The 25,291-nt window shown below is 43.0% G+C and overlaps 1 protein-coding gene and 1 long non-coding RNA gene across 8 annotated transcripts in view; both read right to left on the reverse strand.

Annotated features, from left to right (window-relative positions):
- Nucleotides 1-24,264, reverse strand: part of LOC310902604 (VPS10 domain-containing receptor SorCS1-like) — a 292,328-nt gene extending 268,064 nt beyond the window's left edge. For 2 of the 7 annotated variants that reach the window (XM_083844426.1, XM_083844429.1), the window contains exon 1: nt 21,486-24,254. In XM_083844426.1, coding sequence (XP_083700552.1) covers nt 21,486-22,127 — 642 coding nt within the window. In that variant the 5' untranslated portion in view covers nt 22,128-24,254. Of the gene's footprint in view, nt 1-5,279; nt 6,739-6,984; nt 7,216-21,485 lie in introns of those variants that run through there. The other 5 variants (XM_083844430.1, XM_083844425.1, XM_083844427.1 and 2 more) reach the window with 5 other exon arrangements.
- Nucleotides 7,261-14,982, reverse strand: LOC310902609. The gene is made up of 3 exons (XR_014586815.1): nt 14,956-14,982; nt 8,979-9,075; nt 7,261-7,286 (listed from the first exon to the last, which is right to left on the reverse strand). It is a non-coding gene; the product is annotated as an uncharacterized lncRNA (long non-coding RNA).
- Nucleotides 24,265-25,291: the final 1,027 nt, after the last annotated feature.

The raw sequence follows: 25,291 nt of genomic DNA on the forward strand, positions 1-25,291 counted from the left end.
TCTAAAATATTAACCACAGTCATTATGGAAGACTCACTTCTGACAATGTGTCTTATGGTTCATTTACTAAGAAAAAATGGATGCAATTTTAGCCAGTGTTAAAATTAATCTGCTTTTATCAGAGAAAAACTAATTCCACCTGCCCAGCTCTTCTGCACAGTTTTCAGAGGAGGCTAACACAGTAGTGGTTTTAAATAACAGGCTCTGCACTGAACCTGGGATTCTGTAGGTTTTTATTCATCTATGTTGGAAAAAAAAAATCTTTCTGGAACAGGCCAACCACCTAGCCTAGACAAGCACAACTTCTACAAGGCAAAGTTCATTACCAGTGCTGACCATGATCTGATTCACACTACCAGCAACAAGACTTAATTTCTTCTTTGGGGAAGGTCAGCTCATGGAAGCCAGTCAAATCTGTGATATCTGGAAGGAATAACGGCAGCAGTAACATCCTACTGTACACAGCATAATCACACTCCCCAGCATTACAGGGAAACCTACAGCAGCTTTACAAACACTTTCACGCACCAAGTTCAGTCAAACTTCTCTCTAAGCTCTTGAACACCTGTTCCAGCCCCACTTTAAGGATGAGAGATAAAACTTCAGCTGTTGCAAGTCCATGAGTCAGAAAGGGTTTTGTAGAGGAAAGAGGAGAAAGACAGGAGGGCCAAGAGGAGGTAGAGCTCCCACATAAGGTACCACACCTTCAAAGAAGCTCTCTAAATCACACTGGTTTGAACACTGGTATATCCCTATTGAAAGCATATGGGGAAGAATTGAATGATCCTATTCATGCCACACAGACACCTGGCTTCATGGACTGATCCTTCTAGGTGCTCTCCATCTCTTCATTGTCCTTTTGCATCCAAAAAAAAAACATTAAATTTTAACAGAAGAACAGAAACATCATAATCTCTCCAGGCTTTAGTTCTCTTTAGACTGTTGCTATTGACAGCAAACCTTGAGAGAATTATTGTTTTTTATTAGTATTATTATTTTCTAGTACTGCATGCATAATAGCTCTCTAGATACAGCAAATAGATACAAATAAATGAATGCAACCATAACTGTCTCATGTCTTTCATTTAAGAGAGACTGGGTTTAGTCTTTTTGTTCAGAAACAAATTTAACAACAATTTAGGAGCTGTGTGTTGGGGATGATATAAATCTGGTGAATAGTAGGAGAGGGAAGCTTGCTATACCTTCAAAGTACAACCAACACAATGATGGGACTTGGTGGAGTAAGAAAACTAAGGCTGAATTTAATACAAATAGCTCCATTGTTAAAGGTTTTGTACAAGCTCTAATGATAATTCAATTGCATTGTACATTGGGGAGAAGGTAGATGGAGATCATTTAATGTTTTTTAATTAGCAAAATATTTCATCCTGGCTACAATTTACCTTCTGTGTCAGGGAACAGAAGTGGTGTTAATGGCAGGTTGCAGCTAGCTGCAGCTTTACAAACAGACCTGTGTACTGCTTATACACTCACCAGGAGAAATGATATTCAAGCAGCACAAACAACTGGAAGAGTCTTGTCAAGACTTCCACCTGGTTCTCCTGGCATCCCACCTTTGCATAATGAGATTGCTAAAGCATTTCACTTTGATAGTAGGTTTGAACTAGGAGGCTAGGAGTGACTTGGGAATATGCACTTTTCCCACACGTTTTAAAATGTTTTTCTACTCAAAAGCAAACAGTTTAGATTCGTTTAAGAAACTGAGAATGCTGAATTGGATTAAAATGCAGGAAAGTTTCCAACTCTTGTCTTTAAGAAGTCAGTTTCTAACCAGAATAGGATGACTAAAAAAGCCTGGCACCCTAATACAGCATCTCGGACTTCCATCAAGATGGTCCCTTTATTCCAACATGATCAGAAGGAAAAAAAATAGGTCTTCTCATCCTCATCTTTCCAATGGCAAAAAGTAGTGGAAATCTTAGAACCTCAAAGCCCAGAAAAGAAATAAAATCCAAATCAATTTTTTTGTGAAAATGGCTTAAGGGTCAGTCCAAGAGCTTATGCTGGCAGAGTAGCTAATGCTCACTGCTATATCTACAGAGCACAGCTCTATATGATAAGCTCTCCCAGTAGATCAGCTATAAGCAGACAAATGATTATTACAACTGAGGTATTTAGAGTAGTTGTGCCACTGAGCACACAACACTTTGGCTCGTGCAACTGCTGTATTGAACTGCTAGACTGGCAGCTTCATCTCCTTCACCTTCTGAGCAGATAAGATTTGTCACTCTTCCGCATGGGCTGCTGATACCTTTTGTCCTGTGGCACCAAGACAGGTGGTGCTAGTGTAACAGGTAAAAGGGTCAGCTTGGAAGCCATCACCTGTCCATCATCATCCAACAATGGATGTCCATCATTATCATCCACCAAGCAACCATGCACACTGCCTTTCAATGCACAGAAACATGCTGAAAACTTGATTACACTAAACCAGAGTGAGCCAAATGTATCCCCCGTAAAGATCCACTAAAAAAATAATCTAGGTACAGTTTTTTTTAGGTTTTTTTTTGTTTTTTATTTAATTTTGAATCATTTCTATTGTATGAGATGTGAAAAAGAAATCCTTTTGATCTGAAAACTCATATTTGAGCATATAATAAGAACTACGAACAGTAATGCGAGATCTGTCCATTCTACTCTCCAGAAGGCAATATGCAGTATGAAAACAGAAGGTCTCCTGCCAAAACATTGGCTAGAAAGAAGATATTTGTGGGTTAATTTGGGCATTGGCAGATCCTCAAGGGAAACAAGCCAAGCTGTATTTCACTTTCACAAGTTAGAGAAGTTACACAGATGAATGGGGGGGAATACTGAAAAAAAAAAAGTCAATGGGAGTGGAAGAAACCACCTCTCAGAGAAACCAGAGAAAATCAGCAGTTGATAAGGAGGGTTATAATTTCTGGTGAAGCCAGAGACTGCCAATTCCCTTGATATGAGATGCTGTTGGGTATCAGGTGCTAGAAGCTGACTCTTTTTGCTTTTATAAGATACCAACACAATTAAAATCAACCCTTTGTTACATGCTGCCAACAACAACTTTAAAAAAAGGCACAAGAATCAGTATCTTAACACAAACTTCTGTAGGCAGACTTGTGAAAACTTCAACTGGAAAACCTGAGCATTTAAATGAAGTATCTCACACTATGACCACTGAAGGAGCTTCCACACATAAGCTGGTCTGTGACAACTGTCCACATGAGGGCTCCTCACCTTGGAAGAATATTTAAATGCCTCTCAGCACAAGTTAAGGTAAATACAGTTACTTCAGGTCTGCTTCAAGCCAAGAGTGCTTATGACATTGCTACTCATCAACTGATGAGTTACAACCTCCTGTACCTGGGTTCTCAGTCTCATGTCCAAGTTGGGTTGCAAGTATTCGACTGCAATTGCATCACTGCTGTAGGAGAGCTCACTTTTAAGGCTACGTGCTCAAAAGGCAGAAATGCACCATCAGAACTCCCCACTGAGACCTGGGAAATCCCTTGCCCCTAATAGCTTTTATCACAAAGATGCAGGAGGGACTAAAGGCCTTTGGTTTTGTTTATGTCATCCTTCTAAATAAGAAAAAGTTGCCAGGCTACAGCCTTTTGTAATCCCCACTTATTTCATTCATTTCTGAGCTATAAGAACTTGTACCTCTACAAATAGTAAGGCCATCCCCTGCCAAATTCAGGAAAACAAACAAAATACATCTCTTCTGGAAAAATGTCTCCACACCAATGTGTGTAATTACCTATGCCCCTTTGGAGGGCCTTGTTCACATATTATAGTTAGGACTCTAAGCACTGAAATACAGTTAAAACAGATGCATCAGGCAACTTGCTTGCTGGCACATGTCAAACCTCCACAGGTGGTGGCAGAGTGAGAGATGACTTTCATTCCAAGATGCTGAGAACAAATTGCACAGAGTATGCAGGAGGGCTTGCAGCACAGAAAACTATTTCTAGGTAAACTCTTGCATTTATGTCCCACCCTCCAGCAACTGCTATATCTCCCAGCTATTAATTTTGTCAGTCAATGTTAATATCTGCCAATCTATCTCCTTCCAATTCAGCAACTTGGGCTGAGTTTCACAAGCAACACAGGACTTATCAATGCATAACCAGGTTTCTTTGTTATAAACCTGTTTCTTTTCCTCTTTTTGCCTCTGTTACCAGCCCATGCTTCCATGGCATTTAAGTTCAAAATCCCCAACAGAAAATCCACAGTCCTTCTCAGAAGTTCAGGTTCTTCTTTTTGAAGAAAATTAAGATATCAGCATCTTGACTAGTGAAGGGTTCTTTCACCCTTAAAACCTCTTAGCCAATTCTGGAGCTAAAACCACCCTTAAAAAATCATCCATTAAATTACATCAGTTCACAACCCCTGCATTGTTAATTCCTTTTCCATTTCCTGCTCTTACACTTCTCAAGAACATTGTTCCACCACCCTGACTTCCCAACACTACTCTGTGTTTCTGCAATATCAGGGATTTCACTTTGCTGCTCAATTCCACAGGCTTTCCAAGCAATATCTTAGCACACCACCTTCCCAACCTCACGCAAAATTTTGCCAAGCTTTCTTTCATTCTCCAGTTACCGCTCCCCACAACAGAGACTTCCTACCTGCTTAGGACATACTCCTTCCTTGGCATCTCCTTACTAGTACAAAACACTTCAGACCATAGCATTTTCCTCAGTTGTTTTGGTCATTCAACTCTTCAATTCCAATCAGCTTTTTTCAAAGCTTACTGACAACAACTACAAATCAACTTCTTTACTAAATTGCTAGAAAGCCTTTTCTTCATTAGACAACTTACAATTTCATACAGCTTCACAAAATAATATATATATATATATATAAACACACAAAAAAAAAAAAAAAAAAAACACTCTTACCCTTGTGCTTCAACTCCTCTTATCTCTTTCTCTCCTTAATCACTTATTCCTTCCACTTGGCAAGGCAAAGAATTGCAGCCAGCTGAGCCTCCTGCACTTCAGGTGCTTCTTACCACACCCCAACATCAGTGCCCATTACCTTGAGTGTTTGTTGCTGTTTGTATTTTCTTTTTATTATTTCCATTTTAGAAAATTATTAGCTAAATCACAAAAAAAAAATAATAATAATTTACAAATCTGGGTCAAGGGATCACTTAATCAATGTGTAATCAATGTGTTTGTAAACCTTGTATTCCTACTGCTTCTTGTTGCCTGTTCACACATTTGAGGAAGAACCAGTTATCATATACCTCCTGAACAAGTGCAATCAAATTAGCTGACCTCTGTGTAAATCCATCCAGAGCATTCCTTGTAACCATGTCTGCAGTGGAGTGGCTACAGCTGCCTCCCAGATCATGGCTAACTGTGACACTGTCAATTCGTTGAGCCAAGAATCAGGTATTTGTCTTTACAGCATTTCAGTGCTGTAAAAGGATTATCGTAGAGGATTTGTAGTTATCAGGGAGATGACATCTCTTTCTTCTGCATGGAAAAACAATGTCAATGATTAACACCTTTAGCAGGGCTCCTGCTTGGGTGTAAGCCACATTCCTTAGGATCTCAGTTGTCAATCTGCTCAGCAGTGAAAGGGGTCAGAAGAGTGAAAAACAGCTCTTTGTATTTTCAGATGTTTCCCTTGCAATCTGTTCTGCCCTTGAGTTTTCAGCTAGTTAAGCTGCAATGAGCTGCCACATTTTTGACTTTCCATCCTTAGTAAACTTGAGTCTGTTTTAGGAACAAAAAGCAATGATATTCAAGTTACCTTCACTCTAACAGTATAGCAGCCAATGAGGATCATTTTACAGGAAGTGAAAAATGTTGTAATTTTTCTAAAAAACACCTTTCAAGCTACATTTTCTGTCTGAATGTGTCAGCATCCAGCTTTTTGTCAGTAGCCTAATGGATAAGGCATCAGCCTCTGTAGCTGGGGATTGTGTTTTTTTTTGTTTGTTTGTTTGCTTGCTTGCTTGCTTGCTTGTAACAATTGCAAGGTACTGCACCTGGGTCAGGGCTATCCCAGACAGGAGTACAGACTGGGAGAAAAACTCATTGAGAGCAGCCCTGTGGAGAGAGATTTGGGGGTTCTGGTGGACAAAAAGCTTGACATGAGCCAGCAGTGTGTGCTTGTAGCCCAGAAGGCCAACTGCATCCTGGGCTGCCTCAAAAGAAGGGTGACCAGTGGTTGGAGGGAGGGGACTGTCCCCCTCTGCTCTGCCCTCCTGAGGCCCTACCTGGAGTGCTGCATCCAGGTCTCAAGCCCCCAGCAGAACAAGATGTGGGGTTGTTAGAACAGGTTCAGAAGAGGGCTATGAAGATGGTCAGAGGGCTGGAGCACCTCTCCTACAGAGAAAGGCTGAGAGAGCTGGGGATGTTCAGCCTGGAGAAGAGAAGGATCCGGGGAAACCTCATTGCGGCCTTTAAATACTTGAAGGGGTCTTATAAAAAGGATGGAGAAGGACTCTTTACTCAGGTAGATAATGATAGGACAAGGCAGAATGGCCTTAAACTAAAAGAGGATAGATTTAGATTAGATATTGGGAGAAAATTCTTCACTGTAAGGGTAGTGAGGCACTGGAACAGGTTGACGAAAGAAGTTGTGGACAGCCCGTCCCTGGGGGTGTTCAAGGTCAGGTCAGATGGGTCTTTCACCAACCCGATCTAGTTAGTGCGTGGCATTGCTGTCTATGGCAGGGAGGTTGGAGTTAGATTATTTTTAAGGTCCCTTCCAACCCAAGCCATACTATTCACAGATTCACAGATTCACAGATTTCTCTAGGTTGGAAGAGACCTCAAGATCATCGAGTCCAACCTCCGACCTAACACTAAGTACTCCACTAAACCATATCCCTAAGCTCTACATCTAAACTTCTTTTAAAGACCTCCAGGGATGGTGACTCCACCACCTCCCTGGGCAGCCCGTTCCAATGCTTAATAACCCTTTCGGTAAAGAAGTACTTCCTAACAGTAGTACTTCCTAACATCCAACCTATGATTCTATGATTTTCTATTCTATTTGGGTAGGATGGTGTTTGGCTTCTGTCCCAAGCAAGAAGACAATGAAATTTCCCATGAAAATGAGTAGCAATAAGCAATTTTCAGTTGATAATCAATAGCACCAAATAATTTCCTTTTGATAACAACAGAACATTCCCCACAACTACTGTCACAGAAAGGAAAAGGTTGTATTGCATTTGTTACTACCTGCCTACTCACCTCAATGCAGTAGCCTCACTGCCCAAAGAACTTGTTACCATCAGCAAAAATCCTCTAGTGACATCCACCATGCAACTAAGGAGACACACAAAAAAGAAGACAGCTGGAAAGAAAATCTCTCCAGTAGGGAGACACAATGCACGTTGTTCAGTAGGGTGCATTCCAGGAAGGAAAGGTGGAAGAATAAAGAGGAGCAATGAACTTTTACACCTCCAGGGAATGAGGTTAATAGTGTCCCACATACTCAATGTATTCTTATATATTCAGTATAAAAGATGTGTCCATGACATAGCATTGATATTTTGTCGTAATCTTAGTGCCAAAGCACAAGTCAACTGGGAATGTTTCTCACTACAGTTTTTGACACTATCATAATGCAGACTATTTTGGTTGATATTTTAGTGTTGCAAATGTCACTGAAAATGACATACCTCCAAGAAATTGGCTGATTTTTACTATATTTTCTATTTTCTATATTTTCTTTTTCTTCTGTTGACATTCTTTCCCCAAGTGGCTCTAGTACTCGTGTTTAATGCTCTGTTTCAGTGGTGTTTTCACTTTACTGACATCATCTGTCCTTTGTAAACTCAAGACGGAAGGTGAATGTTTAAAAGTGTATGTCATCTGCCTATCTTCTTTTGTCCTTATTATGAAGGACTGATGTTACTGCATTCATTTCTCATACTTAATTATATCAGGTATTTCTACCATGAAGTATCTTCTAGCACTGCTACTGCATAATGTGATTTGTATTTATGGACAATCTGAGTATCTTATTAGAAAGAGGAATTTACTAAGGTGTTAAAATTTTATTTATATCATATCATCCAAGTTCAGATGTCAACCATACGATTCTACATATTTAAGAAGGACCACTAAATTATAGACTTCTTTCCTTTCCTCTGAACTCTCTCCAGCAAAGATCACCATATGTTGAATGATATAGTATGTTCTTATTTAAACAAAAAGCTCTTTCTATGGAGGATTAAATACAGGTTTCCCAAGTAACATTTCATAATGAGATGCTGTTTCTTTTGTACTATATCCTCTGCTCCTCATAAGATTTCTCAAGGTATCTCTCTCCTCTACTTGTTCATAAAGGTTTGTTTCTTACCAAATTCCACCTCGTCAAACACAAGAATTCTCAGAAAGGACTGTTTCAGCTGGGTATTTCAATAGCTCGGCTTTAGAAAGGAGTAGAGATGGATTCTCCTTCTGTTTGCCACAGAACAACTCTTGGCTTCATCTGAGTGAACGTGATATACATGAGCAGAAAAGGAGCACAGACACAGACTTAACATTCCTTCTCAGCTGTTTTATTTTGAGATGGTGCCAGATGTAATGGAGATATGGAAAGGACAGAGCAGCAGATGAAATTATTTTGTTTTTGTGTTTGTGTGGGCATGTTTCATTCTCTTTCAGCCTGACAGGAGCACAGGTGATTTCCTAGCTCTTTTTGGAAGGATCTCTGTAAAGTAGTTTGGGTTTTGTTTTCTTATTTCCCTTTAAAGCCATCAACCAGATGCCTTACTTATAGATCTATCTTAAGAACTTGAATAGCACTGAAGAAAATCGGTGCTGCTGTACTAAACACAGGCATTGACAGCAATTTTTAAAGGACATGAACAACCATCAAAGCATAGGCAGATAATCCAGAGCACAAACATTTCCTAGAAATACTTACTACACTTAACATCACTTAAAAAGTTCAAAGAAACATCAGAATATCTTTAAATAAATCTGCTTTTAGAGAATGGCAATGTTTACCTGCACTGAAGCTGTACCTTGCCCCCACTGCTGTTCTTTGTGGCGAGAATACAGATGTAATTATCTTGTCAAGACAGTGCCACTTCCCTGAGGAGGGCTGAAAGGTACCCAAGGAGGACAGAACAGAAGAAATGTTATCAGTTCTAATTTGGAATAAAACTAAGGGGAGACTAAGAAGCAAGTGGGGAGCATCGGGAACATTCATATCCTCTCTCCAAATTTATTCACAAATCAGACAAACCATCAGCATGAATATGTTATTTGCTCCACTGAATCTTGTGAGTATCTACATAATGTATGCACAGGAAAGTCAGGAAGGCAAGCATTAGCATTACACTGAGTCCTGAACAGTGACAACAGTTAAGTCCTCTAGCCCCTGTTACACTTACAAACAGGAAAAAAAGGATTTTTCTTTAAAAAAAAATAAAAAATAAATAAATAAAAAGGAAGGGTAGCAAAACTGGCTCACATGGCTGTAGTGTGGGGATGCTGAATTTTGCCACATCTCAGATGTGTTTTTTTCCAGCAGCTCCTTAGCTATTTTAGTAGTTTATTGCAATCCCAGTTCAGGGCAATTCCAGCTAATGCTGTGCTGCATTAGAAGGAGCAAAGTCAAAGGGAGCTGGGGAAAGAAGGAAACAATATTCTTTCTAGGAACATTTCCCTAAAAGGGTAAAAATGAAGAGACTGCAGGGACCTGGGTCTTAAGGAAACTTTAATGACTAAATCGAGAGAGCTAGCCAGTGTTTGCAGAACCACCTTGTTTCAAGGACTGCCCCCCACTCCTCCCCACAAAAGCAGTTTTCATCTTCCAAGTTCAAGTCCTTCTTAAGGTTTCCCAACTAGTAGTGAACATTATCTTCTCGGTGTCCTGTTTTACCAGGACATCTGGTCACGTTTTCAAGTTTCCTCTGCAAGAATTCTTTCAGATTGCATTTCTCCAAAAATCAGTGGCATTTGAATGTTAAACTGTGGTCCTCTAGGCAAACCCAGATGGCCTAGTCCCTGTTCACCAGCCATGACAATACACTTTTATAACACTTTTCCTTCATCTCTATCAGAAAGTGGTGGCAGATTATACAAATCAAAGAGCAAAAAAAATTTCTTTGCCAATCTGAGAATCCTTCACTAATAGGCTGTAAAGTGCAGCTACTTAATCACAAGCAGCACCTACAGAGAAGATGGCATAGAATGTGAGACAAGTAAAACTAGGTGAAATTTCAGATTTTCTCTGAAGCTGAAACAAAGCTAAGGCTCTTAACATGTCATGTCACCTGGATCTGAAAGAAGGCTAACAAGGTGGGAGCGTTCCAGTTGATGCTGGAAGATGTGATGCACAATCCCCTGAACTAATCTCTGTGGTCATACAGCCACATCCATTTTCTATCCATGCTGAGCTCACCCTTGAACCTACACTGGCCTCATCTGACAGGAAGGCAGGAGGAGACATCAGGTGGATGCAGCAGCACCACCAGCTTCATGCCCAACCTTCAACTCATTGCTCTCTCTACATAGGATATTCCTGCTGGCAGACAGCAAGGGGCTGATGGCCTCTCTGCAGCTCAGAGGACAATGATGCTGTGCAGAGCCAGCCCTTGTTAACACTTGCAGCTGCAGTATCCACATTTAATTGCTGCCTTGGCCCACCAGATGTTTGACAGTGTCAATGCAAGCTGTGTTGGCTTGTAAGCTGGACTGTTCATCATGAAAATTATTAGGGTTGTGTTCATTTTTCATTAAAAAAAAGAAGCACGTGCCATCCCTTGTCCTTCTGCACCAGGAGATAGCATCAGAACTTGCACGCCTACACACACAGGTATGTGCAGCACTTTCCTTGTGTGTTTATTTATTTTTTATTTTTTTTCTAAGGAATCTCACTCTGAATGTGTTGCTGTCTCAACTGTCACCACTTGTCACATTACAATAACGATCGCTGCTTTCAGATGGCAGCTCAGGTTGTTTAATCATCGCTTCCCTCCAAGCTGTCCATCACAGGCAGGTCTCCAGGCAACAGCATCAACAGGCAGGGGTGTGGGTGGCTGGAGAGGAGGAGGAGGAGGACAAAACACAGTGGAGTTTGCAGGGAGGAAGAAGAACTCCCGTTCCCATGGGAGGGAGGCTTGGGAGCTGCTGAGCCTATCTGACAGATCCCAGCCTGCAGCGTGATGAAGACAACAGGGATTTCAGGGATTTCAGAACCCAGACTTTTGGTGGGGGAGGAAAAGACGGCAGGACCCTAGCCCACAGCACATTACTGCAGAGCTGGGCTCCCTGCTCCAGCTCCTACTCGTGTCTGAGGCCCAGCTCCCTCCATTGCAGGTGGAATAGCACAGCCCCACCGGGCTCAAAGCCAAGGGCACAGCCTGTGGTTAGCGACTGCTGGAATCAGCCACTTTTATTGCATTGAATGACTTTAAAATAAGTTATTTGGGAAAAGATGAGGAGTTTTTCAAGGTTTTTGAAAAAAAAAAAAAGTCAATTTATAAAAACTGACAATAAAATGGAAGGCCGCACTGAACGTGGGAGTTTTCCATCCAAAAGATGATCTGGAGAATGCTTTGGTTAGTTTTATTTCATGTTGTTTTTCAGGAGCTGTACAATTAAACAGTCCTTTGTCATTTAAATGAAGACAAAAGGAGAACCAGCTGTACCAGCACCAAGACTGCAGATCTGCATCAAACCTTCTTAGGGTTACAGTTGCCTAGGTAATTATTACTAAATTTCAGTGGCTCTTCTGTGTAGATGCTAAGCCACTGGATCCAAGCTAAACACAGATCTATATTCTTCATACCTCTAGCCCAGCCTCCGTCCCCCTTAATATATCTAGGGAAATGTGGAAACATACACAAATGAAGTGGAGGAGGTGTAGTGCAGTCCCTTCCCATGGTGTGATCCTTATCCAAAAAAAAAAAAAAAAAAAAAAAAAACAGCTCAGGGAATAATTATCCCCCAAACTCCTCTAACTAGGGATATTTCACCACAGACCTATGTTTTCTGGTGTTAAGGTTAATGCATCTGCTATTTTGCTGATGTACTTTTTTTTAACCTGTTTAGCCTCTCCAATAAAAAAATCTATTGTTTCATGTAATCAAAGTAAGCTCTAACTTTGATTTGCAGATGATCATTTCCATAGTTTGATTTTGTTTCCAATAATGATTAATTTGAAGCTTTTTTTGTCTACAGAAAACTAACTTTTTTTTTTCTCGGAAACATGAGCTAAAATTCAACAGAAAGCAAATTAAATTTTCAGTTCATATTCTCTGCATATAAAGCTTGAGTTTCACAATAAGTATGATTTTTACCCCAGAAAAATATTTACACTTATGCATTGGTAAATTCTTCAAAAATAAAGTTCTTGAATATTCATTTGAAGATACAGTAAAATTTTTCAGAAACCATTCAGTAAGAGGTATAGGCAACATTCTCGGCCAGGGCAGGGAATATTAGAGCTGTTCCTAAAGGTTTATACTGACCCAGTCACACAAACAGAAAGGGATATATGACCTCTTTCAGATACCAAAATACACCTTAGATGTGAAATAAAAATATTCAATGCAAAGACTATTCCAAATGATTAAATGGGGTCCAGTCCAACATTACCATGGAATTTCCAGCTGCTTTTTGAATCAGGATCTTTAATACTTCACACGCACACATTGAGCAGGGACAATTTATGAAGAGATTTGTTATATAAAATATTTACCTTGAATTATTTTCTCAATCTTGAAAGTAGCGAGGGAGATGAGAAAACAGGAGGAAGAGAAACATTTGGGGAAAGAAATAGGATGTCTCTGTTGGGTTACCTAAATAATCTGAGATTTTCTAAACAGCTTTTCACTTCCTACTGAAGGGCTGCCTGTGAAAGATCTGCAAGAGCTCATGGCACTGTTGTCTTTCAATAATCACCAGCTAAAGTGACAATACAAATAGGATGTGAGCACTGACACCGAGTTGAGACCTAATGTTGTAAAGGATCAAGAGCTTCTCATGTGTTGCTGATCACTTTCCACCCAAAATCCTCAGCCTTTTCATGTCTTGGAAGAATGCTTGCCTTGAAATGACAACTGCAAATCATCGCCTTCCATCTCTTCCTTCATCTCTTGATTTAATATATCTCCACAAAGCATGAAAGACTCCACAGATGGGCTCTTAGGTTATGAGGGCTGCTAAGGAGTGATACGCTGGGCACTGGACTATTACTCCTGGTGGTAGTCTGCAAACCAATTTGATAAATGCATTTCAGTTGCCCTCTCCAAGCACCAGCCATATCTTTATGACTTTGGCATTTCTGCCAGCTCGGCTGGTCCAAGAATATGTCTTGCTTTTCTGCTTCTGCATTAGGGAATGCAATATAATGTGGCAAAATAAATACTTTATCATTTATCAATTGTTTTCATCATTTTTGAGGACTTCATCTCCAGGGATAAAGGTAGGTGGGGTTTGCTGTTATCCTGTAATTTACTCTCTTATGTGCTCTTTGCATTCTCCTCATCCTGCCCTAAGGTTCCTCACCACATTGCCCAGCAGCACAGCACAGGTCAGTCCCACCTTCCCATTGCTTGCTTGAGGTGGGTTTTGTCCCATTTGGGCTTCCTCTGAGTTTTCCCTCCAGGAAAAGAGAATTCACGCAGTCTATGACGGCCTTCACCTTCCTGCCCCTGCAGAAGTGCTTTTGCCCCTCACCACAGCATAGGAGACTCTGCCCCAGTACAAGCTGCTCACAGAGGAGGGTTTTGGCCACAGCTGAACCTTGGCACTGGCATCGCTTCACAGCAGCAGAAATAGGTCTAATTTCCCACCTTCTCCCCACTACCCACCTAAATCTCCATGTCTTTCCTCAGCCTGCTCCTCACTACTCATCCCATGTCAGCAACCCTTCAGCCCAGCCTGCCCTTGGCATGTCCCTGGCATGGTAACGTGAAGGGGAAAAGTTCAGAGGCAGCTTTGAGTCCTGTTGTGTTATCATGGAAGAACATCAATCCTTTATTTAGGGACATGATGTGAGGCTAAATTAAGTTCTTGGAGAGCCTCTAAAAGAATCATGTTTTAGGACATATCCTAAAATATCTTGTTCCTTCTCAAAGTACTTTCCTTTTATGTTCCCCAAGGAGAGAAAGTGCGATACCAAGTAAAAGTGTTATTGTGTTACCAGCACTGAGAATTAGAGATTAAGGGCTCTCATGTTAACCGTTGTTTGACTTAAGATGGACAGCCAAAAAATGCAAATGGCACAAAAATCATTTTACTGCATCAACTTTAACACGCATTTAAAATTCCAAAATAATTAGTCTATCACCCAATGCTGCCATTTGAATTGGAATCAAGGCACATTTTAATTTAACATAGAAATGTCAATTAGAGCTGTGGGAGTCATTGATTTTTTGGTTTGCTGGCCAGATATGAAAAAAAAATAATGGAGAGAAAAAACAGAGAGAAAAGAAGTGCCTTGTGTCAGTCTGTTTTTTTTTTTTTCTCCTCCTATGAAATGAAACCTTGTACGTAGCCTTGGTCTGGATGAACAGCATCCAGCACAAACATGTTTTAGGATAATATCAGTTGTTCAAATACAGGAAAATATTGTAATTTGTGATGTTCTACAACTCCCAGACCTGGGGATCAGGTGGGATGCAGGACCCACAGGACACCCTTGCTCTGTGTAGCAGCAGCTAGAGGCCAGATCATCACAAATGTCACTAAATGCCTCTGTGTGGGACACAATCAAGATTTTTTGTGTCACTAGATCATTTTTAAACATAGAATAAAAAATTGGAAATCCATATTTAAAAATGCTTCCTCGAAACAAGACGATAAAAAAAATGCTATATTTGATTTTTCAATATTTTTGCTGTTTCTCAGGAGCTTTGGAGGAAAAAAAAAAAAAAAAAGGAAATTAGTATGAACCTGTGAGATGTTCAGTCCAAGCTACAGCAGCATTTTCCAGAGGGAGAGGTATTTGATGGGGCCATTTCACACTTACCTCACTGGAGTTCTGCACGTGACAGTTGTGTTCAGTCTGGTGTATTAAGAAACTTCCTACTTACTGGATGCAAGACTGTCTAAGGCCAAAGTAGCCCTTCATATGTAAAGCTGCATTACAGCAGAATGGGTTAGCAAGGTCCCTAACTCCCCAGAATGAGCTGATGACTTCTGGCTTCCTCGCTTCCCCCTTTGGATAGACCTTATCATGACTGCCAGGTCAGAGAAATAAAAAAAAAAAAAAAAAATACTTATTCAAAGACGGGAGGAAAGGAAGAAAACCCTTTTCTATTATAAAGTACATTATTAGGAAGATTGAAAACTATAACCTCATTGCTTTATACAGTTTATAGCCTCTTGATATTGCATGAATGCCAGCTGCAACTGTCAGAGCTCTTCCATTATTCTCCTTAATCTTCCCTCATGATGGGATTTGCATATCCCACTTGTCAGTCTGGGTGGAAACTCCTCACCATCGCTCAAACACTTTTACAGAGACCAGATTCAGACAACGACAAGCTTTTCTTCTAGTTCTCACAAATTCTCTTTCACCCACTGCTTTCTCTCAACGTGTGGCTATTCTTAATAACCATTTCCCACGTACTTTATATCATTTTCTGTATATGAGAAGCCTACATTTTATACAGTCAAGAAATATACCTAGAGATGGATTGCAACACAGAAGAAAGAATACTTTGGCTACTGTTTATTTTTCCCCAATTTAAAAGAAAAAAAAAAAAGGCTGAAAAAAAATTAAAAAACTAATTTTAAGTTACAGTGAAATTTTCTGGTGTTTCCTCTTACTGAAAGTTTGTGTTTTCTTTTTAAAGGAGGCTTCATATTTAGAATGGATATAAACTATTTTATGATCGATAGAGAAGCAAAATTTGAAACATGGGACTTTTAATAATACTTTAATTTGACCTGATTCTTTCCTGTTTAAATCCTAATGTTTGTTTCCTCACTTTTACTCATCTCTTCCTAAATATAGTCTCATTAGCTCCAGCAAGAGATTAGCCTGAAAGCCTCTCAGCATCTGGTGCATTATACTGCTAATACTATTACATATTGTTGTTGTAATATATAAGAAATACATGTTATATTTCACTGAAGCATTTTAATGCAGACATCCTACTTAGATTAATCTTTTTTGGGGGGACCTCTTTTCCACACCTTAGGAACCAATCTAAATGCAAAGCGGCTGACAAAAGGGTCATTCCTCACCATGGGTTTCACCACTCAGCTGAATCTGGGCTCCACACTCGTATTAATTTCCTTAAAACTCCTCCTTTATAATAATGCAATCACTACGGGTGGAAGGGAGCAATGGGCTATTGTGGTGTTATACAACATAATGCTGGTCACTGGCAGGACAATGTTGGCAGGTTCTTCATCTATCTCTGGTAATTTCACATTGGAGCCACAGCTCTGCCAGCAAGGGAAGGATAGAGAGCACTAACTACAGCCAGATGCATGAGCACAGCAGCTGAGCAAAGAAGGCTCGGAGTGAGAAATGACATTTTGATCGATTCCACATTCTGGTCAGAGCAGAGGAACACTGGCACTCACAGATAATTTTGCCATGCCTTTACTGTCCTTTTCTGTCTCACTGGTAAAAGTGAATACATTCATTATCATCCACATGGAATTCTGTTCATCAAAAGCAAAAATCTGATTCAAATTCAAGCTCTGGGGAACCTGACTCCTAGAAATTCACAGTTCATTTTCCACAATCTGTCTTACAAGCAGATAAAGAAAGAGCAGTTCTTGCTTGATTTAGCAAACCAGAGGCTGAGAAGGAATACAAGCACTGCCTGTAAAATAATTCCAGGGGGCGTAAGTGCCAGGAAGGGAAAATAACTTTAATTAAAAAGCACAAAGACAAATGAAAAAAAAAATCTAAAATGCCCAATGGCAATATTAGAATAGAAATCAGAGGGAAGTTTCCAACAGCCAGAAGAATTAGAATTGGAACAGCCATCCAGAAAGGAGGAAAGCAACAGAAGGGAAGGAAACCTAACTGTTTATATGACACAGTTTGATCAGTTTAGGGCTTTAGGATGCAATATCCACTACAGCCCTGTACCTTTCCTTAATTTATAAAATAGGTTTGAATGCTTCAAATTAAAACAACATCAGATTATTCACAATGACTTTGCCCAAGAAGAAATATAGTGCATTGGAAATATATAGGTGCATTATTGTTCTGTTTTACCTGTGTTCAGTCTGTCCTATCAATAACGTCAAGTAAAACTTTGCAAGTAATACCTAATGTAGAGTCTTGTCTTGTCTTGTCTAAAAGCTTTCGCATAGGAGACTTAACTCTTCCTCTGTTTTCTAGTGTAATCACATGACAACAGCGACGATGACCTTGCAGGCTTCGTGCTGCACTGGACCCATCAGTCATGCTGATTTTCTACTATGGATGGAATATAAAGATTGCCTTGTCAGGTTACTTTGCATGTGGTCTATACCCCATCTCCAACAGCCTGGTGAGGATCTTCCGCTACGGACGTCCTAAGAGCAGCTCAGCTCTACACTTCCAGCAACGTAAAACACAATTTTGAAACTACTGCTTAAAGATATCCAAGGCTACAGAAGGTAAGTGCTGGGTGACTATGCAAAAGCCAAACCCCAGGCATACAGCAGGACACATTCTCAAATTCTTTGCCAAACACTTTGAGATCAAAACCAATGTCCAGCCCAGGAGAGCAAACTCTCTCCAGAGCAAGGCAACAGTAGACTGCCTTGTAAAGCGAATGAGAAACCCATGCTGCTTTCCTTCACAGCACCACATTATAGCACAAGCTGTATTGTAGCATCAAGGCTCCTCCTCGTATTCTCTTACTTTATGACCTCCATTTTTTTGCTCTTTCTCCGGGGTACCTTTCAAATGAATAAGTAAGGCACTAATCTCACTCTGAGCCAGCCTAGGACAAAAGCAGTCTTGGTTTCTTGGAAGCTCTGAGAAGCATCTGTATCCCAAAAGATCATAATGGATATTTCCTTGAGAGTTGCTTCTCTGTTAAAACCAAATCTCTTTCAGCTCCGCACAGAAATTTCTGCTAGCTGTTTTCTCCTACTCTGTAGCACAGCATTAAGGGGGCTATGGGGAATTCAAATCTACAGTGTTTGGATATATCAGATCAGGAAGCACGCTTGATATCTCTGCGAGCTAGGAAACCTGCCAGCTTCCACACTGATGACGAAATTCCTCAGAGGTGCAAGTAGCCTGGAGATCTCACTTGTGTGTCTTGTAGCTGATGTTTGAGGAAGGTTTTATTTGATAGTGTCTGATACTCCAGTTTTTATGGAGGCTAGTAGAAAGACTCTTAGGATGTAAGTAAATTAAGCAATGGTACTAGCATGGGCCAGTTAACACCCTCCTGGATCATTCCCAGACAGTCTGGGACTTAGTACAAGCCAAAGACCATTTCCAGCACCCAATTTATCTGCAGCCGCTCTATGCTGTTCTGCAGGCTGAAAGAGCTCAGGACTGTGGAGATGCCAGACCATGCCAGCTGCTGGCCTGTGTGGCCTCACTCACCTCCACCAGAGTCAGAGGAAGCCTGAGGACCATTTGGATTTTTGTACAGCACTGGATACATTCCCAGCTTCATCCTCATCAGTCTTCTGACAATCCAGTTTCCCTACACCTGTGCTGTCCTCTGGAGAGCACATACTGACAGCACTGGTGAACGAGCCAAGACAGACAGGAGAGATCAGGGTGCGCGTGAAGTGTGTCCCTACAGGTGTGAGCTAGGCACTGCTAAAGGCCTGGGGTCTCCACCGTGTGGATATGGCTATGCCAAAGCAGGATGCCATTGGTGAGATGGTACACCACAGCCTGGCCCCAGAGAAGTGGTAAATGCAATCTCTTACAGCAGTCAAGAATTCTTTCAAGGGTCCTTTCCCCTCCATCAGAAGCACTGCAATTGTATCCAAAGCACTACCAAAAAAAAAAGGATACAGGGAAGCAGACTGAGTTTGGCAGAATCAGGTATACTAAAACTAAAAACATAAAATAATAATAATTAAAAAAAAAAAAAAACTAAGTGGCTTAGTGGTGACAGTGCTTTAATTGTCAAGCTTTTTTCATCTAAAGGGAGCTCGGATGTTTTTGCCTTTTGTTTTGGCTTTTTCTGTTACTCACACAGATGCTGCAAACTATGATCATCTCCATAGTGCCCCTATGCCTGGGTGAAAGGCAAAAGCTGTTTAACAGCAGCACACGCAGAGCCCATTAGAATGAAAATGAGGTGTGCTGCATCCACCTGCCATGGTGGGGAAACACAGGCAGGAAGCTGGCAGCTACTGCTGCTGGAGTGCGGCCAGGGCACTGGGGTTACACAGCATCCCTTGCAAACATTACCACAGGATCCTCTGCCACCCCCGTGCAGGCAGGATTACACACATTGCACACGAAAGGAAACCCTTCATCCTAACCCACCTCCCGCTCCCAGCTCCTTCACAGACGAGTGCCCCAAAGCTCCCTGCAGACACCCTGGGTCAGCGCCACGTTGAATACCTACTAAGCTAACACTGTTGCTTCAGCTGAGCCCAGATAAGCCTGTTGTGCATCCAGCTCCTGCTGGGCCCAGCTTCATTAAATGTTGTGAGGGGGGTGCAGCCACAGCACAAGCTAGCAGAGCGCTGCCAGAGTGCCCAGCAGCAAGGTGGGAGCATGACCTCCCCAAATACACCACCACCCAGGGCTCTTTGGGCAGGACAGCAGCAGCATGTTTCCCTACAGCTCTCTGGAAACATTTCTGTACCAACACACTCAGCAAGTAAATCCATCCCTAGCATTAATAGTCCGTACCATCACAGAGGGCAGAAATGTACATACTTATATATATATATGCCTAGGCACATGTATAATAAGAAGCACAAATAATAATAATGCCTTGATAAATGTAGGTATGAAACATCCTTGTATTAAAAGAGCAGGAAAATTGATGCTTGCTGTGTGAGTTTTTATACCAGAAGCTTTTTCTTAGCAAATGGGTCTCTTTAAACCAGTGTCAGCCTCAATTCAATCTGTATGAAAAGACCAGAGTTCCTACAAGGCAATTTCTGTTACCACGACTATGTAAGAGAGAGGCTAGCTGAGCTGGGAAGAAAGGGGAAAGTCCTTCAAAATAGAGATAACAAGTATTCCTCTGTCAATTAACTGATTGAAAAGCTCCTGATGAGCCCATAAAACCACGTCTCAATTAACTAGGTCTGAACCCCACAGTGAGGTGCTTATGACATCCATGTTAATTCTAAATGGGGTGACTGTGTTATGCCTTAATACAATCTATACCAACAAGAATTCATAATGATCAGACTTATTTCTAAATGTTACCAGGCTCCCAGTACTAAAAGCTGAAAGGGAGGCAAAGGGTTTGTGCCAGGCAGCCAGAAATCTTCTGGCATTACAGCTGCAGACACCCCAGAGGAGAGGAGCCCAAGTCCCCCTTTCTCCCAGGAAGTTTTATGGGCCAACACCAAGTCACGCCGGCATCCCTGTCTCCCTTATTAGCATTCTGCTTGCTGTCTTGAAGAAGCAGTGACAGAAGTTGGAGCATTCAGGCAACCAGATCCCCCGGCTTCTGCTAGCCCAGGAGCAGAGTTAAGGGCAGGCAGAAAGCAAGCCAGGCAACTTGCTCCGCTTAACCCAGGTCCCAGCCCAATGGCTCCAGGTTACCTCCACAGCACAGGCTGGAGGGCCACAGGGCTCAAGTTAACTTGGTAACTTTGATGCCACGACTATTGCTCCAGCCTCGAAACCTGTCCCCTATTCCTCTGGCTGATTTCATTCTGCTTGGCTCATGTCAGAGCCGTTCCGTCACTACTCGTGAGAAAGGTCCAGGTCACAGGGAGGAGACGAGAACTGCCTCATTTTGACTTCTTGGTGGCAAGGGGTGAAAAAACATTTTTGATCCCTGCATGGAGGCACCTCGGAGATAAAGTCCTGAGCCAGCCAGCATCTCACCACCAGCACCGCATGGGGCCAAGCCCTGGGCTGACGTGGGCCAGGAGGAAGGGGAGCAGTAGCACAGGGGCTTTCCCAGGCCCCCTTCTCTCTCCCATCTGAGCTTCCCTAGCTCCCAGCAGGGGTTACCCTGGGGTGCAGGCAGGGTGTGAGGGATGGGTCCTCCCCAGACCGGCCTTTCCCTTCCCCGCCGTGGGTGGTGGTAGTGGTTTATCCCTCTCTGCCTCCAGGGTGATGGAGAAGGGGGTTGGAGGGGGCTGTGCTCAGCAGGCGGGCGGCGGAAAGTTTTTTGCTCCAGAAGAATGGTCCTTTTGAGGTACTTCTGCCCCACTGCACACTGCTAAGCAAAGCCAATCCGCGGCACCCGGGAACGGAGCAAAATCCCCCCTAAAGAAGAATTAAAACCCAGCAGCCCACTCCTCCCCCATCCCACCCCACCCGGAAAAAAAAAAAAAAAAAAAGGAAAAAAAGAAAACAAAAAAAGGGATGGGGGTGGGAAACAAGTCAAAACCCAACCCCGCCGCCCCCAACCCCGCCGAGCCGGTACTCACGCTGCTGTTGTGGCCGGACCAGTGCACCATGGCTTGGTTGTGCGCCGAGTCGCCGGTGAGGGCGAAGGTGGTGCTGCCCAGCCGCAGCTCCTCCAGCCCGAAGCGGGCGGCGCCGGAGCCCCCCGGCTCCCTCTCCGCGGCTCCGCCTGGCCCCGCGGTGCCCCGGGGGCTGCGGCCCCGCCGCCGCCGGCCCGAGCCCCGCCGAGCGCCCGCCGGGGGGGACGCCTGGCCAAGGCGGCGATGGTCCCCCGCAGGAGCCGCCGCCTCTCCGGGCCGGCTCTCCCCGGCCACTTTCTCGGGCTCCCTTGTCAAGGTCCGGGTCTCCCAGCCGCTGATTTTGGCCCCCGAGAGAGCAGGGTCGAGGGGCGCTTGCAGCCCGGCATCCTCCGCATCCATCCCGGCCCCTTGCCCTCTCTCACCTCCCTTCTCCCCCGGGAACCTCCTCTGCTCCTTTTCTCCTCTGTCGGTCCTCAAATGCATTAGTAATCCTTGCTGCGGATGTTGATGCTGCGGCTTCACCTGGGAATGGCAGGATCTGCAAGTTATTTCTGCACTGGTAAAGCCAAAAGTGAAGAGGAAAAGCCATGTCCAGTACAGGAGAGCAACGTGCCAGGCTGGGTACCAGCCAGCAACTTTTTCCATCGCTGCTGACTGCTGATGAGTGCGAGGGAGAAAGAGTAGGAAGGAGCGAGCGAGCAGGGTGCTGCCGATTTACCCACCGCGGGGTAAACACAGCAAGAACTCCATAAAGTTTCAGACTCTGCTGTGTTTGATGCAGCCGGGGGGAAGGGAGACTGTTTTTTTCTCCCTGATTCTTTTTCCTTGTTTTCTTTTTCTTCTTTTGCACTTTTTTCTTTTTCTCTCTCTCTTTTTTTTTTCCTCCTCTCTTTTTTTTTTCTTTTCCTTTCTTTCTTTTTTTTTTTTTTTTTCCTCAAGACTGGCGTTGCTGATCAGGCTTTTGATGGAAGGGAAAGCCACAACCACACGGGGGAGGAGCTGAATTGAAGTCAGAGAGAGAGGGAGAGAGAGAGGAGCAAATCCCGGCTGGTGATTCCTCCCGGCTGCCTCTCTGGAAGTCGCAGCTCGCTCCTCTCCCGCTCGCTCTCTCTCTGCTCGCTCTCACTTGGCCGCTTGTGCATCACACTCCTCCCGCAGCCACCCCATCAGGACGCCCCGCGTGTGTTCCGTGAGCGATTGGCTGCTCGCTGCCTCTCTCTCACACGCACAGAGCACACACGCACTCCAGGAGGACTTATTCCAACTTTTACACTCACGCACACATCTGATTACCATCAGCTCAAAGCCCCAAAACCCTCTCCCAAGCCCTGGTGTATTAAAATCACCACACAGGGACTGGGAGCAAGTGTGCAAAGTGAAGCAGCAGTGCATGCACATGTGCATACATGCATGTATAGGCTTTTGAGGGGAAATATTTTAATTTGGTTAATTAAATGGTCTCAAATGTCTGAGCAGGCTCTGAAATGCCCTCTTTTTTTCTCTCTGCCTGTGACTGATGTAAATACACTGGAGTTGCTGGGAATAGTCACCTGTGCTTGATTTCACAAGAGGGAAGTCACATTTCAACCTCTCCACTCCCTCCTCTGCCACTGCTTCGCTGTTCCGTCACTTACAGTAGCTGCTGATGTTTAGATAAATCACTCAGGCGCAGCAGAGATGTACTCAAATAAATGCTGATAGGGACAGGGACAAGCTTTTGTAAATGAAATGACAGCAGTTGAGACAGGAAGCGGAGAAGAGAGGGCTTCTCCATCAGTGGTTTATCAGCAGAAAAAAAAAACTTGCTGCTCTAGCTGCCTCTCAAGGATCAGCAATTTCTCCCTCAGGAGCTGAGCTCTCCCTCTCACTAGATCTCTTCACCAGGGTGTTGTCACAAGTGGTGGCCAGAGCAGATCACCAATCCAGACTGCAGGGGTTGGTCCGTGCCTGTTCGTGGGAGCCGCTGGTCCATTACTGCAGGCAGTGCCGTGGGCGCCTGTCCACACTGCAGGACAGGGGCCTGAGTTTTAAAGGAAACATGTCAGTGACCATGCTCTCTAAGACTGGAAGGAATGAAAGGCTTTTCCACTGGAATTTTATTCGATCCCCATCTGGCTGTCCTTCCTCATTCCATTTGATTTTCAGAAGAGTTTATTTCTTAATTAATGTTTTTAATGTTTCCTTCCTGACATGCAAGACTTTACTGTGTTTTTTGGCAGGGCATTTCAGAAAGAGATTTACAGATTTGTTCCACATTCTTCTAGAGATTTTGCTCAAATGCTCAGTGGTGACACATCTTGGGATATTAGCACAAGATCACAAAGGGAGACTTACAATAATTGAAGCTGGGCATAACTTCATGCTGCTTACAACAATGATGGATTGTCTGCAGTGTAAACATCAGACCTCAGCTAAATCTACTGTAAACCAATTAACTGCATACCTGTTTCCATATCTCCCAGCTAAATGGTTACTATTAGTTACAGCCTGTTGGTAATAATAATTAACACTTTGTACTTAAACAGCTCCTTTCCTTTACTAAGACCAAAGCTCTTCACAAAGGCCAGTGAATTTTACTTTTGTTGTATAAATTTGGGAAACTGTCACAGCGTGATCAGCCAGGCAACAAGGACTGCAAGTGGAGCGACTTGATTATCAACCCAATCCTTGTCTTCCATACAATGCATTGGCCAGATGGATCTATCCCGATGAATGCACTACAGAGTGACACCTTCCTAGGACAGGTCTCTTAAAGAGTCTTTAATTTAAAGGGGTGAAAATCAAAGAGATGTGTGAAGAACTTGGAAGGAGGAAATGAACAAGAAGTCAGGAAATTTCTCCTGGGATTATCTTTGCCTTTAATAGAGGTTTGTATGCCAAGAAATGGCTAAGGCTAATGGAAGAAACAGTCTAGCCATCTCATTTAGGCAGATGACTCTCTGGGTTGCGATGTGTGACCAGCGAGTGATATGGTTATGCCTGGTAGAGCACACCTTGTATACTGTGAATATACCATACCTGAAGAGCTCTTCAGAAAATGCACACAAGAGTCAGTCATGGAGAGAAAATAGTGGGTCCAGCTTGAGGACTTCTTTTTCCAGCATTTCTCTTGTTGTCTGTGGATATAACAGATATCACAGAATCACACAGAATGACAGAATGGCTGAGGTTGGAAGGGACCTCTGGTGATCGTCTAGTCCATCTCCCTTGCCAAGTAGGGCCACCTAGAGCACATTGCACAGGATCACATCCAGGCAGGTTTTGAATATTTCCAGAGAAGGAGACTCTACAGCCTCTCTGGGCAACCTGTTCCAGTGCTCTGTCACCCTCACGGTAAAGAAGTTTTTCCCCATATTCAGATAGAACTTCCTGTGTTTCAGTTTGTGCCCATTGCTTCTCGTCCTACCGCTGGGCACCAGCAAAAAGAGTCCAGCCCGGTTGTCTTGACACCCTCCCTTAAGATAGTTGTATACATAGATAAGACCCCCTCAAAGCCTTCTCTTCTCCAGGCTGAACAGGCCCAGCTCTCTCAGTCTTTCCTCATAAGAGATGCTCCAGTCCACTGATCATCTTCGTAGCCCTCCCCTGGACTCTCCAGGAGCTCCATGTCTCTCTTGTACTGGATCTGGCCTCATGAGGGCTAAGTGGGAGGACAACCTAATAAGACTGGACCCAGTACTGACCCATGGGGGACACCACTAGCTACAGGCCTACAACAAGACTGCACTTTCCTAACCCCTCCTTCCAGGAATCATCAGTTTAGGCAATTCCAGTAGCGTCATTTGCACCTGATCCCCTATGGTCCATAG

The sequence above is a fragment of the Anser anser genome (assembly GCF_964211835.1).
Source record: "Anser anser genome assembly, chromosome: 7".
Lineage (NCBI taxonomy): Eukaryota > Metazoa > Chordata > Aves > Anseriformes > Anatidae > Anser > Anser anser.